Source organism: Brachionichthys hirsutus, unplaced genomic scaffold (genome assembly GCF_040956055.1).
Source record: "Brachionichthys hirsutus isolate HB-005 unplaced genomic scaffold, CSIRO-AGI_Bhir_v1 contig_797, whole genome shotgun sequence".
Lineage (NCBI taxonomy): Eukaryota > Metazoa > Chordata > Actinopteri > Lophiiformes > Brachionichthyidae > Brachionichthys > Brachionichthys hirsutus.
The window spans coordinates 535996-552935 of record NW_027180329.1 but is presented as its reverse complement, the minus strand read 5'-3'; the positions used below and the strand labels follow the sequence as shown (position 1 = coordinate 552935).

General features: G+C 41.1%; 2 protein-coding genes across 2 annotated transcripts; both read left to right on the top strand.

The window, feature by feature from the left end:
- On the top strand, positions 1-4468 carry LOC137912923 (protein FAM83B-like). The gene is made up of 4 exons (XM_068757052.1): positions 1-456; positions 1147-1311; positions 2002-2126; positions 2479-4468. The coding sequence occupies exons 1-4, from the start codon at positions 7-9 to the stop codon at positions 4466-4468; spliced, it is 2730 nt and encodes a 909-aa protein (XP_068613153.1). The 5' UTR covers positions 1-6.
- A 3120-nt stretch (positions 4469-7588) lies between these two features.
- Positions 7589-15681, top strand: LOC137912921 (orexin receptor type 2-like). Its single transcript, XM_068757050.1, has 7 exons — positions 7589-7802; positions 11684-11862; positions 13601-13844; positions 14560-14675; positions 14809-15029; positions 15175-15296; positions 15512-15681. Exons 1-7 carry the CDS (start codon positions 7589-7591, stop codon positions 15679-15681), a joined length of 1266 nt encoding a protein of 421 aa, XP_068613151.1.
- The last annotated feature ends 1259 nt before the right edge of the window (positions 15682-16940 follow it).

Sequence of the window (16940 nt, the reverse complement as noted above, 5' to 3'; positions counted from 1 at the left end):
GGACTGATGGAGTCTCCAAGGTTTTCTCTGTTGTCGTCCTTGACGGGAGAGTTGACATCCGAGGATTTCATCCCACCACATTATAAAGAGTCCTATCGCCTGGCGGTCGATTTTCTAGTGAAGAGCGGCAAAGTATGCTACCAGGAGTTCCTAAAGGGGGAGCGTATTGGGAGTTTCCTGTCAGAAGAAGAGATCCTCTTCATCTCTGAAAATGTAGAACCGCTCCCACCTCAAGATGACGAAGAAGAAATCGCTCGTCCAATAGACAACCAGTCATCCTCGGGGACATACTGGCCCACGTGCTCGGACGTGGACGCACCAGATTTGGATTTAGGGTGGCCGGTGGTCATGCAGGACACATTGCAAACAAATATAGATTTGCTCTTTCATCCCCCAAGAGAAAACAGCCCCACCATCAAAGAGGTTGTGCGAAAGAATATTCAAGAAGCAAGACAGGTGATCGAAACTTTGCACTCAGACCGAGGAAAGCTTTTCCCAGAGCAGCAAATTGACTCAGTTATTCTCTTTATTGACTGGAATGAGTTGAAACTCTTTTGAAAAACACCCTTTCTTTCTCAAGGCAGTTTACAGCAAAAGGAGTGTCTTCTGAAGCTGCAGAAGACCAAATCTGGTTTTGCAACTTGAGAACCTTAAACACTATCAGCACCTTGAAAGTCACGTGCATCTCAAGATGCATCCGTTAGTCATCAAATTAGGGCATGACGTGTTCAGACTGTGGTTTAAAAATCCGTGAGATTTATCCTGCTGCCATGTTACAGCCTTGTTGTTGAACGAACAAACACACTCATTAACTCAGAGTTTATAGATACCAGTGGGTTTTTTCTATTAAGGGGCAGTATAAAGTAAATTATACAGAAATGTACCGGTAATGTCAATTCACCAATGCACTTTGGACAGTTGTCCAGTTTTAATTAATTACTTTAATTGTCACAGTACGAGATTAACCCATCTCCAAAAACATGTCCCATGTCCATAGGTGTGAATGTGAGCTTGTGTGTTGGTTTGTCTTTCATGTGGCCCTGTGATGAGCTGGAGTCTCATCCAGAGTGTACGGGCCTCTTGCCCGTAGTAAAGCGCCACTCTGTGGCATGCTGAACTTATCATTTGTTACCTTTGACCTTGCAGGTCGTTGCCATTGTGATGGACATGTTCACTGATGTTGACATATTCAAAGAAGTTGTCGATGCCTCCATACGAGGAGTCCCGGTCTACATTCTCTTGGACTGTTACCATTTGAAAGGTTTCCTCACAATGGCTGAAAATCAAGATGTGAAACTTCAACAAATGAGAGTAAGTTTCTCTTTTAAACCTTTCATTTAATGCTCTCTTCTTGTGATGTCACACTCAGACCTTTGTTTATCAAAGTGACAATAACAACTATGCTTGTAAAACTGAAACTCTCATAGTGTGGTTAAGGTTAGGATCAGACTGTGGTTTGGATTGGATGCTCGGCCATCACCAGTGAGATTCGGTGTAATGTCCCCAATGGAATGGCATGGCTATGCCCCCCCCCCCCCCCCCATTACCAATCTGTACACTCAGCCGAGTAAACCGGTGGCTTCATATTTAATGACTGATCTAACTCTCAAACACAACTCTCGTTATACATTTGCCTTTGACTCTAATTTACTGCATACAAACGCCTGACTGTTAATCAAGCATAATGAAGGGCACATTTCAAAAGCTAGATGGGGCCGTTTCTACATTTTTGTTGACAAATAATTGATCATCTGGCAGATGTCAAAGATGCACAAAAACATGCAAGGACATGCCGGGAAAGCTAACAATCAGGCCGGGGACAAATGCAACATTTCAAATTCCTACGATGATGATGATGATGATGATGATGAATATATTTATTAATATATTGATGTTTACATGCAGAGCATGATTTAAGATGCTTATACCAATTGCCTTCTGCTGCAAATCCTACCAGCAATAAATCCTGTCTCGCTGTGATTTTCCCGTCTTTGACCACAGAACATGAGGGTGCGCACGGTGAAAGGGCAGACTTACCTCTGCCGATCAGGAGCCAAATTCCATGGGGCGATGCAGCAAAAATTCCTTTTAATCGACTGCCACACAGCAATTTCTGGCTCATACAGGTAAATAAAACTGCTGCCTGAACAAATGGAGGTGTGGTTGAGACCACTGAGGCGTAAATTCTCAAAGCACCGAGTTACATTTACTGTCACTCGCTTCTGAATTGCTGTCATTATTCATCATCGATGCTGTTTGTGGCTCCTTGCCTCAGAGTAAGAAAAGCAGGTTTCTAGATGCTGAGGAGACAGCTCCTCAAAGGAGAACAATGTTTTCATGTTCAAAGTGTTTTATTTTTATGTATGGATCATTACCTCAGTAAGATCATGCTAGATGTGACCCCAATCATTTTATATTGCAGAGATCTCTTTGTTTACTCCCTGTTCCAGTGATAGTCATTTGAGTTTATGTTCACAGCTTCTCTTGGTCATTTGAGAAGATCCATCTGAGCATGGTGCAGGTCATCACAGGACAGCTGGTGAAATCCTACGACGAGGAGTTTCGAACACTCTTTGCCCGGTCAAGTGTGCCTGCTCAACTGCCCCCCCTGGAGGGTTTGTTTGAACGGAATGGCCCACGCGGGCCACAAATGGTGCCAAAAACTTATTCTGCCCTCAAAATTGACCGGAGGGACCAGCTGAGGCATACGCTGGACACAGTCTATAGGAAGACGTGTGAAAGGAAAGGCATGAGAGACCTTGATGACAGGCATCTTGAAGAGGACGCGAAGCCGCTGGGGCCCTTAATTGGGAATGGGCTCATTCGTCAGGACCACATTCTACAATATCAGTCCACAGAGGCAATGGACTTCTTGAAAAGGCACAGCTATGCTGGAGAGAGACGAGATGGATATTCATCACAGGACTACAGGCCACGAGCAAGCAACTGGAATATAGCAAGAGAAACAGGTCATGTCTCAAACAATTATTCTATGGACAATTATTTACAAGTTCCATCGAAAAACAGAGGTCAAAATATACACCAGACTTATGATGGCAACCACAAACAGGTTCTGTCTCTGCAGCAGAACATGCCCGCAATGGAGAACACATCCAGGTCATTCATGCGCAGATTAAGGCTGGAGTCCTACTTCCAACATGCTGACATCCCATTCGGAGACTCTTGTGACCATTTAGACCAGTTTGATCCACTGGATAAAGTTAGCTCCTTCATGCAGGGAAGAATGCGATCATCTCTTGTTTTGAGGTCCACAATACCAGAACAGATGGAGGTAAAGACTCGCATCAACAACGCCTCCTTTGGTGTTACACCCGCTGCAGCACCAAATGCTCCTTTGCACTACTCATCCATGCAGTGGAATCCAGCAGCAGCAAATGACAATAGAATGAACTATGAAGACTTTATGTCAAAAAGGAAAAATCTGCAGATTTTGGATGACTCTCAAAATAACAAAAGCTATGGTTCAGGAAGGAACTCATACCAGCCAGGCTATGCTAGCCTAGGCCGAGCTAAAGGAGGCCATATGACCAACAGGCCTGACATCTGGGCAGAAAGTTGGATGAAAAGGCAAAGCATGGCTGATGAAAATCCAAATCATGACTCCCCACATGAACTGTCAGGTCACGTGTACAAAGCTTTGGCAAGGACACCAATCAATAGAAGTGCAGCAGGTATCGGCGCACAGAATGGAGGATACGGGTCAAGTCTCAATGAAGATCAGCGCTCTGTCTCTCATTACGATGTCAAGGGTATCACTGAGACACAGGGCCGTCCCGCTCCTAATTGGCAGGTGCCTCCAACCAGAACTGTGTCTGCAGCCGCCATTCATGTAAACAACAAGGATTTAATGGGGAAATCCAGCAATGTGGGCTCTCACCATTTTCTGAAGAAGAGTTCAAAGAAATTAAAGTCTTTGTTGAACATACCAGAGAAAAAAGAGGATTCGATTGGAACTCTGGAGTCACTTGGCAGTGTGGGCAATGAAACGGCTGATGAGGAAGCAATATCATATGGACAAGAACGCCTTCATCAAAGAACAAATCACCCTATCAGGTCCACCTCTGACCGCCAGCGGAGCCGACTAGATGATGACCATTTAAACTACTCAAATCCAAGATTCAGAGTGGAGGAGCATCAAAATCCACCACAGACCGCTCTTCCCACGGTGACGGCGCAGAAGAGACTCGCTGCTCTCGACCAGAGCTCAAGGCCCGGCCTTGACATTGGAAGCTGGAGAAAGGATCAAAGGACCGAGAATCGCCTCTACAGCAGATATGAGCCCTTTTGTTCGATGGAAATGAAACACTCGACGGAGAGACGTGAACGCCTCCCCCGAGGCGAGGTGGGCGTTGAACACAACCTCACCCGAGCTGCACGCGGACAGCACGAAAATAAGCTGGAGAAATTTTTTCACAGAGTGGGGAATTTCATCCACAAGGGCAAATAGTGTTATCTGTGTTGTGCACGCGTTTTAGAACACAACACTTTTCAGTCGCACACATTTGAACAATTGTATTTCGTCTGCTTCAGAAAAGGTCGTTTGCTTGTTTACATTGTCATCTGAGTTTATTTGAATTTGAAAGAGGGCGTGCAATCTAAAGGGGGGGTATGTTTAACGCGAAGACAAACACAAGACCTGAATACAGCATAATAGAATATTAATACTCCACTCACTGCCTTGATGCTTGTCATCCACTGGCATCGGCCTAAAGCTGTTTATTCCAATGCTGTCGGAGCAATACTGTGGTATTTTCAAAATATCACAGGTGTATAGAATTTATTGCTGCGAAAGCATGTGTGTGTGAAATGCCACAATGTTGTTGTTTCTGAAATCAGAACATATCTGAATTTTGAAGCGGAGGTCTTTGAGACACTTGCCCATATGCAAACACTTGACAGAGAAACACACCATCTCCCATACCTTCATCTACAGAAAGTATTCCCTTCTGCTCCCGAAGTAACCTGAGATGTCTTTTCAGTCTTTTCTGCGTACGTTCTCACTCATCCAACACAAAGAATCGACTGGACTTGTTTCAGTTCGTTTGAAGACGTTTCGCCTCTCATCCGAGAGGCTTCTTCAGTTCTAACTGGCTGGCAGAGAGTCCAGATACTTGGACTCCTGCTGGAGCAGAAAACAAAGAAAGGATAGAAACCACCAGGACAAAAAGACTCCTCAGTAGTCATTAACGTTCATAAGGCCACCCTCAGGTGAGCTGTTTTGTTCACCTGCACCCAGGTGTGGCTGGGGGGTTGTAGATTTTGGGGACAGAGCTCAACACTGCACTGCATATTACTGATAGATGGCGTCTTAATCCTCCTCCTCTGCTCAGGGATGGTTTTTCCAGTTTGACAAAAATGGCTTCTTTAACTCCTCTTTCAATCCATCTGTCTTCCCTGGGTAAGACCAGAACATTACTGTACTCAAAGGAGTCTCCAGTGTGTTTAAGGTGCAGGTGGACTCCTGAGTTTCTCCTGTGTTGAGCCATACGCTTGTGGGGCGGTTGTTTGGTCTCCCCAATGTCCAAGTGGCCACACTCTTCACTGCACTGGACAGCAAACACTACGTTGCTGTGTTTGTGTCTGGGTGCTTTGTCTTCCGGGTGGACCAGCATCTGTCTCAGGGTGTTGCCAGGTTTGAAGTGCATGGGACTCTTGTGTTTACTGAAAATTCTCTTGAATTTTTCAGAAGCACCAGCGATGGGGACGACAGCGGGTTTCAGTATTTCAGCTTTTACTGCTGTAGCTTCTCTCTCACAGTGTGACACAATGCCTGCAGCCAGAGGGAGAAACTCCCCTTTCTGTTGAGCCAACCAAGCAGTACACATTCTCTGCATTCTCTACTTAGGATATTTATGGCTCTAGTAGTGTAACATAGAATGTGGGGGGAAAAAAAGCATTATTATTTATAGAATTAAAACAAAATACCTGGAGCTGACTTTTAAGCACAGTGCACAAAACAATACACGTTCAAAGCCTAACATCTTGAGGATTCATTTGTTGTAGACATAATTATCATAATGCAATGACTCTGAAATGATAGTAAGTAATATGACTTTTTCTGTACTTTACTTTTTTCTGTATGATAAACGACGTGAGGACACAGGAGTGGGTTACGCATGTCTGTTACATTTCATTTCCAGAGCATACTTCAAAAACAATATTTTTTTAAATATTTCTTCACATGCATCAAATATTACATGGTGCCTTAAAGTATTTCTGGACATTTGTGATTTTATTTCTTCCACTGTCATGGCAACATATGCTTATTGTGCTGTTTTTGTCCTCGTCAGAGCAAAATCTCAGATCTTATTGTGTTTTCCTGCTAAACGTTTTACATGCAACAACCATTTGCATGTAGGAACTTCAAAATGTCTCTTTTTTGTTTCCATGGCTACAAGTGAGTACGGATTTGTCTCAAGTGAACGTTTTTGCAGCTACTCTCAAAAACCTTTCAATACTTTTTGATGTACCAGATGGGTGTATTTTGATATTTTTAGAACTTAAAGTACATTATTTATTTTAGAAAATGTAATTTTCACAGTTATTGAACTTCATGAAATTAACAGGGACCACCCGACTTTTTTTTTGTCTTTGCTCATTTAAATGAACCCATCATTGACGAGTATTTTAAGCTACGTAAATAATGAGCTGAGGGAATGGATATTGGTCTGCTAATGTGAACCTATGAAATAAAGATTTTTATATAACATACGATCCATCACAAATCTGTGTTAGAGTCTAATCTTTTCTATCAGACTGTTAATATAGTGAACGGAGTCAAATGAAGGCAAATAAATTGATTCTGATTCTGATCCGGGACCAACTACCTTCCCCTGTTTCATCCTCTTCATCCTTTCTAACTTCACTCATGCTAATCTTTGTCACTTCCTGGTCCACAACAGGTGCTTCTACTATCCTTTGTTCTCTCATTTTTCTCGTTCATTAATTCCTCAAAATATTTCCTCCATCTTCCTGGCACACTACTGACCTTTGTCAACACCTTGCCATCTCTATCATTAATCACTCTAACATGCTCCTTCCCATCTCTGTCTCTCTGTCTGGCCAGCCTGTACAGATCCTTCTCTCCCTCTTTACTATCTAAAGTTAGGTGATACACTAATGAAATGAAATAAAAATAAAAGCACACATTCAATTTCTGCTCCAAAAACGTTAGACACAAATTATGTTAAGAAGTTTTGACCGAACAAGCCCAGACTAAAGACAGTTTTATTATTTCCACACTTTTTTTTCAGTCCAGTTCAGTGAGATCAAGCCTGTTAATGAGATGCACTCAAGTTCAACAGTTCTGCACTCAATTGAAAGGACAACACATTTTGTGAAAGCAACAATTTTCTCTCTCTATTCCTCTGTGCTGTTTTTCCATGACCCTCCTGTGTACGAGGCGCATAAAGCAAGAGGAGAATCCAGCGTCACCGTTGCGCGGTCAGCGACGCGTGCGCTCCGACGCCACAGTGCCGCGTCCGTCCTGGCACTCGGCTCAGCAACCGGCGGATGCGCAACGGCACGCGTACAGAGTCAGACAGCATCCACACAAACGCCTGTCAGGATGTCTGGGAACACTGGGAATTTGGATTGCGATGAGTGCTTGTTTTCCGCGCACGTGGCCAACCGCTCGGAGTCACGCCCGCACTCCACCGTGGACGACGACGAACTTCTGAGATACATCTGGAGCGACTACTTACACCCGAAGCAGTATGAATGGGTCCTGATCGCGGCTTACATTGTTGTGTTCTTCGTTTCCCTCGTTGGGAACTCGCTCGGTGAGTCGCAGCTCTCTGTGATAACGCGCTGCCCGTTTTCCCGCTCACGCGTAATAGTGGATTCCAATCTGGACAACTTTTTTTTTTTTCACATTTCTATGCGATAAAAAAAGAAAAGTAAAGTACTGCACTCGTTTTCAGTTTATATTTCTTGATACACACACAGATTCACAATACAGTGCATAAAAAAAAAATCCTCACAATTTTAAACTTCGTTTCCCACAATTATTGGTCAGTATTATTTCCATTTATAGTTTTCAGAATGCCAGTGTAACCGGTAGAAAGCGACTGACTCTCAGCCTACTCACAAAAAAAGAAGCTTTCAGCAGGGAGGCTGCAGTATCAGAACATGCTGCTGCTTCTCGTGATTTGTGTCTGCTCATCTTTCAAATGTATACAGTATCGCTTTGTTGAAAATATTTTATTTTGTATACATCAAGCAGTTCTGAGTCCACCAAGCATTGGCCAGCAAAAGCTTGAATATAACACATATACTGCAGCCACTTGCTCCTTTTTTCATTTGCAGTTGGATCCAATGCCCCCCCCCCCCCCCCCCAACTCTCCTTTTTGCGCACCGAGATGTTTTCCTTTCTCTCAATCCCTGAAGCTATTTCGTCTTTACAAAATGTGTGTCCATCAATAGTACGGATAACTGTCATATCAGAAAAACTGAGCAGACCAAAATTGCATGTGAGGAACAGGCGCCTGTATAGATTCTATAACAAAATGAAAAGCCATAATTAATAATTACCTGCTTGTGAAGACTGATACTGATGGGATAATAGGGAATCTAATAACCTGTAGTTTATGCATACCTGAAAATAATCTACTGAGAACCATGTTAAAAATCACACGTGTTCCGTTCCGTCCGATTCTGGTTGAACGTGCGTTGCAAATAAGAACTGTATTGTCATCAAAATCATCTCTCATCCACACAGTAAGGCTCTGCTGAGGTGCAGCTTTAAAGGGGGGCAGTGGTGATCCTGCATCCTGGGGGGGCTCTGATCAAAAGTGCTGTTGTGTGTTTGACAGTTCAGTCGTTGAGGTGTCCAGTATAATAATATGGAGCCATCATACGGTAGCTTAGGAGCCCCATTAAAAGAGGATGGGGTATTTTTAGATGTCATTGCAAAATGAAGCAGCCCATCTGATTGGCTACCGCTGTTAAACTCCCACCTCATTCTTAAAATGATGCTTCCGGATGTGAGGCATGTATTCGGCACTGTTTTATTTGTAGTACTGAACTGTGTTTATTTAATTGTGTGTATGTACATACAGTAACTGTGCAGAGCTGTGTGCGGCGCCTACAGGTGGCAGAACACCTGCACCATTCTTAAGTTGACAAAATATAATAATTTCCAAGGTATGATGGCGCCATTCCTCAGAGGAGATAATTTGTATTTGCTTACATGCATGAGCAACAATGTGAAACAGTTGGTTGTCTTGTCTACAAGAAAATGGATGGATGGATGGATTGATAAAAGATTAATCTACAATTCCACCTGAAGCATCAAGCGGCTCTTCAGCCTGATACTGCAGTAATTTCTGGGACATTGTGGCAAACCTTCGATCAAACTTGAATAAATCCCGTTGATTTTTCTTTTTTGCTCTTTGTGATTTAGCATGACCTGCATGACTGAGAACTGACACAGACTTGAAGGAAGTAAAGAGATGTCTGAACTACAATATTCACACACAGAAACACTCAGTTTAGCATTCTTTCAGAAAGGCCAACAATCCTGCATGTCATTAAAACTCGCTTGGCTCCATCACAGAGTTTCACTTAAGTAGCTTTTGTCTGATTTAAAAAAACAAAAGCCTGAAAATGGCATTTACTGCTAAAGAGAACGAGGGGGGGGGGGGGGGGCATTTCTGGGTCTGTTCTGTCGTTGATCCAGTTTCACAGCAATGCTATGGGTTCTTCCTGTATGCTATCCTTCCACCAAGCTTAATTTAAAGCTGTCCAAAAGATTTAAATAATCCTGTTGACATACTCATCAACCAACCAACCAATAGACAGATTGATATTCAGGGGGAAGCCTGCCCTCCTTGATGGAACTATTATGGGCAGCAGCATTGTCTTGTGCATTTTATTGTTGATTGGAAATAATCTGAACATTTGCCTAAAAGTAAAATTAAGTTAATGCAGTCTGTTTGTTTTCCTGTGGCGCTGCTCTGTAATGCTTTTTTTGTTTGAATATATAAATATATAAATAAGAAGACTTTCAGATTGTAATTTTCCTCAGTGGTTTAAAATGCTTTGAAATTGGATGCGGGGGTGGGGTGGGGTAATTTGAGACCGAACATTGAGAGGGACTTGATTAAACATCGGAAGGATAAAAACAATAATTTAGGATCAATCATCTTGTTGATCAATCACTATTATGTCAGAAATAGAAGAAAAACAGATGACACCTCAGCCCTGTGATGGACCTGCAGGTTCATATAGGAAAAACAAAATGTGTGACCCCATTGCAGATTGAAACCTTAAATTCTTGAATATTTTATAAGATAAAAACGTTTTGTGCATGTTTTTTTTCTGTAATCAGCATCAATGACGTGAGAATGTGAAGGCGTTGATAAATATGAATTCTCCCAGGACATTTCCCTGGCATACCGTAGGCCCAAATCAAATGGTGATGGTTTTTATTTTATATCAAATGGAAATGCAAAGATTAAGTAAAGAACTTCACGAATAAATCATAGAATGAATGAAAACATGCAGAAACACTGAATACGTTTTAAACCTGATTAAATTTGATTGTTATGAATGTAACAATTCTGAGTCTAGTTAAATGTTAAATGTTCAAACTCGTATTAATATATTTGTATATTAAAGCAGACCTATGAATTCCTGTACATTATAGTAGTACTGTCTTAACCATGGTTGGATTGGGCTTGATGCATATATAGCTTTTGGGTTGAGTAATGCGTTGACTATTTGTATTGTAAAATATTGCGGCACTTTTACAGCACTATTGTAATATTGATGTTGCAGTACTACTGCTACTACTGTACATGTGGCTTGTCCCGTGAGGGGTCGCCACAGCAAATCAACAATCTCCACTTCACCCTGTCCTTTGCATCGTCCTCCCTCATTACGTCCATGCATCTTCTCCTGGGTCGTCCTCTAGCCCGGTTCCCTGGTAGATCCATCCTCAGCATCCTTCCACCGATATCATCCCTCTCTCTCCTCTGGACATGTCCAAACCATCGAAGTCTGGCCTCTCTGACCTTGTCTCCAAAACGTCTAACCTTCACTGTCCATGGATGGAATGGAGTTATTTCTATGCACACCGTAATGTCAGCATCAGCTTTCAAATCTGGAAGTATGAACTCTGCATGACCGAAGAAACCAGCTTCTGAAAAGGCACAAATATATTTAGATTGTTCAAATGGTTTATGATGATTTATCAGCGTGCTTTACTCTTGTATGAACCTGGACTTTGCGTAATTAACATCATCAAGATATTAGAAACTTTATAATTGAAATTATACAGTAAAATTAAATGAAAAGTGCAGCAGAAAGGTCCATCTAAAATACAATTTTAAAACAAGCTTAGCTCCGTTGTCTCCTACAAGTTGATCTTTTATTGTTGGAAATGCCTACTGGTTTTTAGAGGCATACATATTTTTTTTCAAGTATGGAAAAGTATTCAAATTCATTGTCATTTTGCACATTTGCAATGCAGCACAAGTTACACCTTGTAAGGTGTTTGAATTATTCAAGGCTTTTGAAACTGCAGCTGTCTCCCTGCTGCACTCAAAAATACAACATTTTAGACCGAGCTCAATGACATATTGTGCATTACCGGTTTGTATATTTACGTAATATATATACTGTACGTCGTTGGGTTTTGATTGTCCGTTATTCTTTTCAGTTTGTTTTTCAGTATGGAAAAACCGTCACATGCACACAGTGACCAACTATTTCATCGTGAATCTGTCCTTTGCGGATGTGTTGGTCACCATCATCTGCCTACCTGCCAGTCTGGTAGTGGACATCACAGAGACATGGTTCTTTGGAAACACACTTTGTAAAGTTGTACCGTATTTACAGGTAAGGCATCAGCTGTGACATCTGCTCCTTGAACAGCATGTTAGAAATCACAGCCTGATCAAAAGTACATGGCTCATAGCGGTCTCATAAATACAATGAATAAAATATGAATGAATTTATTTACGGACAGATTGCTGTGGGAATCTTTCTGTGCTGGCTGCTCATTCTTTTTCACATTGATCACATTGCATTCCTCTTGCTTAGGGGTCTATTACATGTCCTGCAGGTTGCATTCACCCCACCTACTGTTATGTGCTTTGCAACTCCTGCTGCTACACTTTTTGATAATATCCATGTCATGCTGGTTTAACGAACCAAATGTATTCCAACTTTGGAATTACTTCAGTTCTCTCTGGATTTTAATGGGCTTTGTGTCAATTCTAAGTTTGAGAGCAAGAACCAAAAATAGGAAGAGAACGTGTACAGTTCATCTCCTTCTAACATTCAATACAGCAGTGGTATTTTACCTCATTACAGTAATAGATGAAACACTGTTAAAGGTAATAAACCCCATTAATTGAGAATTCTGTTGAGTCACGTTTGACCTCTTTCACAAAAGTAATTAGTCTGAAGAGGTAATCTGGTATACCGGCATCCTGAAGCCAAACACTACAAAATGATGGAGCTGAGTGTTTATGTCAAATTAAAAATTAACCTACTGGCTTATCCCTGCATTCATTTGTGCATTAATTTGGTAGCACTGACGTAAATGTAATGGATTTTCTTTGCTAGATGTATAAACATCTGCAACCCTCTGAAACAGAATGAGACCGACTAATATGCATTTTGCCAGGTATCAACACGCCACATCAATGTTGGCCCAATTTCACAGATTCATAATTAAAGTATGGCTGCATAAGACTGATCTCATCTTTCTGCTTGAGAGCGAGGCAGCTTTGTAATTCATGTAGACTCGTTCTGCACATCTGCCCCAGACTCCCAATCAAGTTTCTCTTAACATTGCTGGTTGATCATGGTTGTTACTTTTCAACATTGTCTTTTTGATCCATGGAACTTTCACAGAGGATCATCCCTATACTGTATTTGGTGAACTGTTGTTAGAAGCCTGTGTTCCGGTAAATGCAAATCATTGGTTCTAATTTCAATTTGGCGATAACCCCAAGCAATGTCCTCTGCTGTTGACAGAGTTAATTCATAAAAAAAAAAAATATTTAATTGAAATGTGCGGTGTGCTTAATTGTATTAATTATATTAATTATATTAAATTATATTAAATTAAGTGGTTCTAAAAAAGATATCCTACTTATATAAGGTGAATGTTTTCATTTCGTGGTGGAAATGGAAAATCTGGTCACCAGTTTATCAGATCACTGATGATAAACTGGCTGCTGACTTTTAAATTTATATTTAAATTTCCAATATCCGCTCAGTGTAAAGTCACAGTTTCAGCGTGTTTAAGGACTGCGGGAGAGAGACGAGGAAAATACGTTGTAAAACGTCTATTTCCAATCAAGTTGAATTAAAGGGCAAAAATCACCTCAGGAAATTATCCAGATACACGAAAATGTAATTAATGTTCACTCCTGCCTAATCTCCCCAAGCCACATCAATATCCCATCCTGGTGAATCGAGCCACAGTTACAAACAATGAATAAAGTAGAGCAAACCATGACATCTATTTCCAGGTTTCTGGTGTTGTGGTGAGGGAAGCAGCATTTCTTACCACTGCTCTTGCTGTTTTCTTCTCTAACTGTTTTTCCTGCCCTTCTTCTTCCAGACCATCTCTGTTTCTGTATCAGTGCTCACACTGAGCTGCATTGCACAAGATCGTTGGTATGCTATCTGCCACCCACTGACGTTCAAGAGCACAGCCAAGAGGGCTCGCAAGAGTATTGCTGTGATCTGGCTGGTGTCGTGCATTATCATGATTCCTCAAGCTATTGTGATGGAATGCAGCAGCCTGCTGCCCGAACTGACAAACAAGACCAGGCTGTTCACCGTGTGCGATGAGCATTGGGCAGGTTAGTGTATCCGGATAAGAGTGTTTGGCTTTACCGTCTGAAATGTAAAACAATTAAAACCAACAACAAATGACAATGCCATCCTGGGAGCTTCACCCATTCAAAACACTAAGAGTTACAGTTTTTCCTCAATCACTGTGGTACATTCTCATAACTATTAGTTCAACCATCACAACATTTAGTCATTTGTGCACATCATAGTACCAATTTCTCCTTCCTCTTAGCAAATTGCAAATGCTTTTGGACACGTTGTTGTCTGCTGTGTTATAAATTATAATTTGCTTATATCATGTCAGTCAAAATGAACTATGCTTATGGATGCTGAATAGTCGTTCCCAATAAAACTAATAGTCTTTATTTCATTGCTTGAGTCATTACATACAAAATTGTTGCACTAGTTTTCAAATGGCCCTGCTAGCAGCCATGGTTGCAGCATTATCGAAAATAATTAAGGACGAAGAGACCCGTATGACGGATCTATGATTTGGTGCATTTGAGTACAAACCCATGCAGTACACGCCGATTCTTCCCTGCCTCAGCAGCTGCTTGTTAATTTTTACATTGGATATTTGTATAGAATTACTGTCAAAGACTCAGTATGGGAAATTAATTTACCATGCCATTATTGTAAATATGCTTTGTGAGAGCGTTTGAATGAGTGATCACTACCCAAGCAGATTTCAGAGAAATTATATATTTGTCACTTTTTCAACAGCTGAGATCTACCCAAAGGTGTACCATACCTGTTTTTTCATTGTCACATACTTTGCACCGCTATGTCTCATGGTCCTGGCATATATCCAGATATGCCACAAGCTCTGGTTTCAACAGGTGCGTATTCCTGCTCTTCGCTGTATGTTCTTGTATCACCGCTTATGAAGCCATTTCTAGACAGCATGTTGATTTTTTTCTTTAGCTATTTTAAAAGCTGAGAATACTGCATATGCATATATATAATGAACAGATTCCTGGAAGCACATCAGTGTTGCAGAGGAAGTGGAGGACCATACAGTGCTCAGCTTCCTCTACCGGCCAGGGAGAACCTGTGAGGGTCAGAACCAGCACAGTTTGTGCTGAGATAAAGCAGGCCAGAGCCCGTCGCAAGACGGCTCGTATGCTGATGGTGGTGCTCTTTGTTTTTGCCCTGTGCTACCTGCCAATCAGCGTCCTCAATGTCATGAAAAGGTAAGTGGATCAAAGATCATAGAGAGAGCTAAACAGCAGATTTCCTTTTCATAATGAGCCAAACTCGTGAAATTTGTTTACGTTTGGTAATCCTGATTTTAAATTAATAAATGCGTATCTAACTGACGCCCTACTTCACTTGCAGAGTCTTTGGGGCTTTCAGGAACACGAATGACAGAGAGACAGTATATGCATGGTTCACTTTCTCACACTGGCTCATATATGCCAACAGTGCAGCAAATCCCATCATCTACAATTTCCTGAGTGGTAAGTTACTGTAATAACCTGCCTGGGATCATTACTGCCCTCTAGTGGACACATTAGGATCAACACAGCGGCTAGCTTTAAATCCCCATTCTGAATGTATATTCTGTCAGGTATTAGAGAAGTCAATGATTTTTAGGTTATTTTAACATTGGAGGAAAAATTCATGTGAAGACTAATGGTTTGAATATATTCTCTTCTTTTTTTTTTTTTTACAGGGAAATTTCGTGAGGAGTTCAAAGCAGCCTTTTATTTTCACTGTCACATCCGAGCACAGAACCAAACAACAAGGACAAGGACCAGAACAAGCATGGAGAGCCGGAAATCTGTCTCGACTCAAGTTATCAACATGGATAATGCGTCACGTGTGTCAGATCAGGTAGTGTAGTTATATAATCCATGTGGGAGGTTCTGTTGTCCAGTTCAAGCTTTCAAGAATGGACTTGTCGGTCATACCTAGTCAGGAAGAGGCTGAAATGTACTGAAATACTGGAGTTTCACGGTCCAGGAGATACAAAAACAAAACAGAATGAACAATGTATCAGTACGACACAAGCATTACTCTGGCACACAAAGGAGACTGCGATACAGCGCAAGAAAACACATGAAAAATACAAAAGACAAGAAAATAAGAAAACTTCCTCTTCAGTCTGACAACACGCGAAGCATCTATGAAACACTAATGAGTTGTAAACACACAAAACACAACACATTACTTAAAAGCCCTACAAATACAAATGTCCGTCGTTGTCGGTGACTCACGGTGTTATGGGAGGGGCTGCAGAGGCACAGAATGGAGCATTGTGTAAATGTCGGTCCCAGAGCCAACACACAACTTGGAATAGTGGTCTTATCAATGCAGTAATGAAGGTTCTGTTCTATATATTAATAATCATCATGTTTACCTCCTCTCCAGTGTAGGAATGGCTGCTCTATTATGTGAGATGTGACTTCCATCCGATATTAGTATTCAGCAAGCGCCTGTCTGAATTAGAATAAAACAACTCTCAGACAATTGCATGCTTTTTGCAGAAACCCTCCCTTACCCTACTCTCAAAAAACACGAGTTCAAACACAAAGATACAAACGGCAATGAAAAGCCTTGAAGAAGACAATGCAGAGGATAATTAGAAGTAACAAAGGCAAGAAGGAGCTAAACTTGTCAGATTTTATTTTAAATTGTTATGTCCATTCATTCTCATTAAGTTGTACAGTTTAGCAGAATTTCTTCTCTGTTATTAAAATGTGAGTTGCTGCTTTATTTTACATAAATTGATTTGGTTTTAAAAAAAAGCATTGTTATGCAGTGTAATATGTGTGTAATAACTGTCCAGCACTGATGTGCACCTTATTTGTCTTTCCATTTATTGTACTCGTGCAAACGTTTGGTCAGTATTTATTGATTGTAGCTCTGATTCTCACAAACATTAATTTGACTTTGGCATAAGAGTAAGAATGACCATATTTAACATCATATTAACATTGAAGTCATGAATCTTGATTTCATATTGATTTTAAAGATGGTTTTCAGTGTTTGACCGCTAAAAAATAAATAAAAAATAGAACGTGGTGAAGACTGAATAACACTGCTGAATCAGCCAGCAAAACACCATGCTAATGTCCAGCTAAATTGAAGTTAATGGATGA

Bases quoted from the DNA above. Each gene is read 5' to 3' on its own strand.
- LOC137912923 (XM_068757052.1), top strand. From the start codon at position 7: ATGGAGTCTCCAAGGTTTTCTCTGTTGTCGTCCTTGACGGGAGAGTTG. The intron at 457-1,146 runs GTGATCGAAACT...TTGACCTTGCAG, and splicing joins ATATTCAAGAAGCAAGACAG to GTCGTTGCCATTGTGATGGA. The intron at 1,312-2,001 runs GTAAGTTTCTCT...CTTTGACCACAG, and splicing joins TGAAACTTCAACAAATGAGA to AACATGAGGGTGCGCACGGT.
- LOC137912921 (XM_068757050.1), top strand. From the start codon at position 7,589: ATGTCTGGGAACACTGGGAATTTGGATTGCGATGAGTGCTTGTTTTCC. The intron at 7,803-11,683 runs GTGAGTCGCAGC...TATTCTTTTCAG, and splicing joins CCTCGTTGGGAACTCGCTCG to TTTGTTTTTCAGTATGGAAA. The intron at 11,863-13,600 runs GTAAGGCATCAG...TTCTTCTTCCAG, and splicing joins AAGTTGTACCGTATTTACAG to ACCATCTCTGTTTCTGTATC.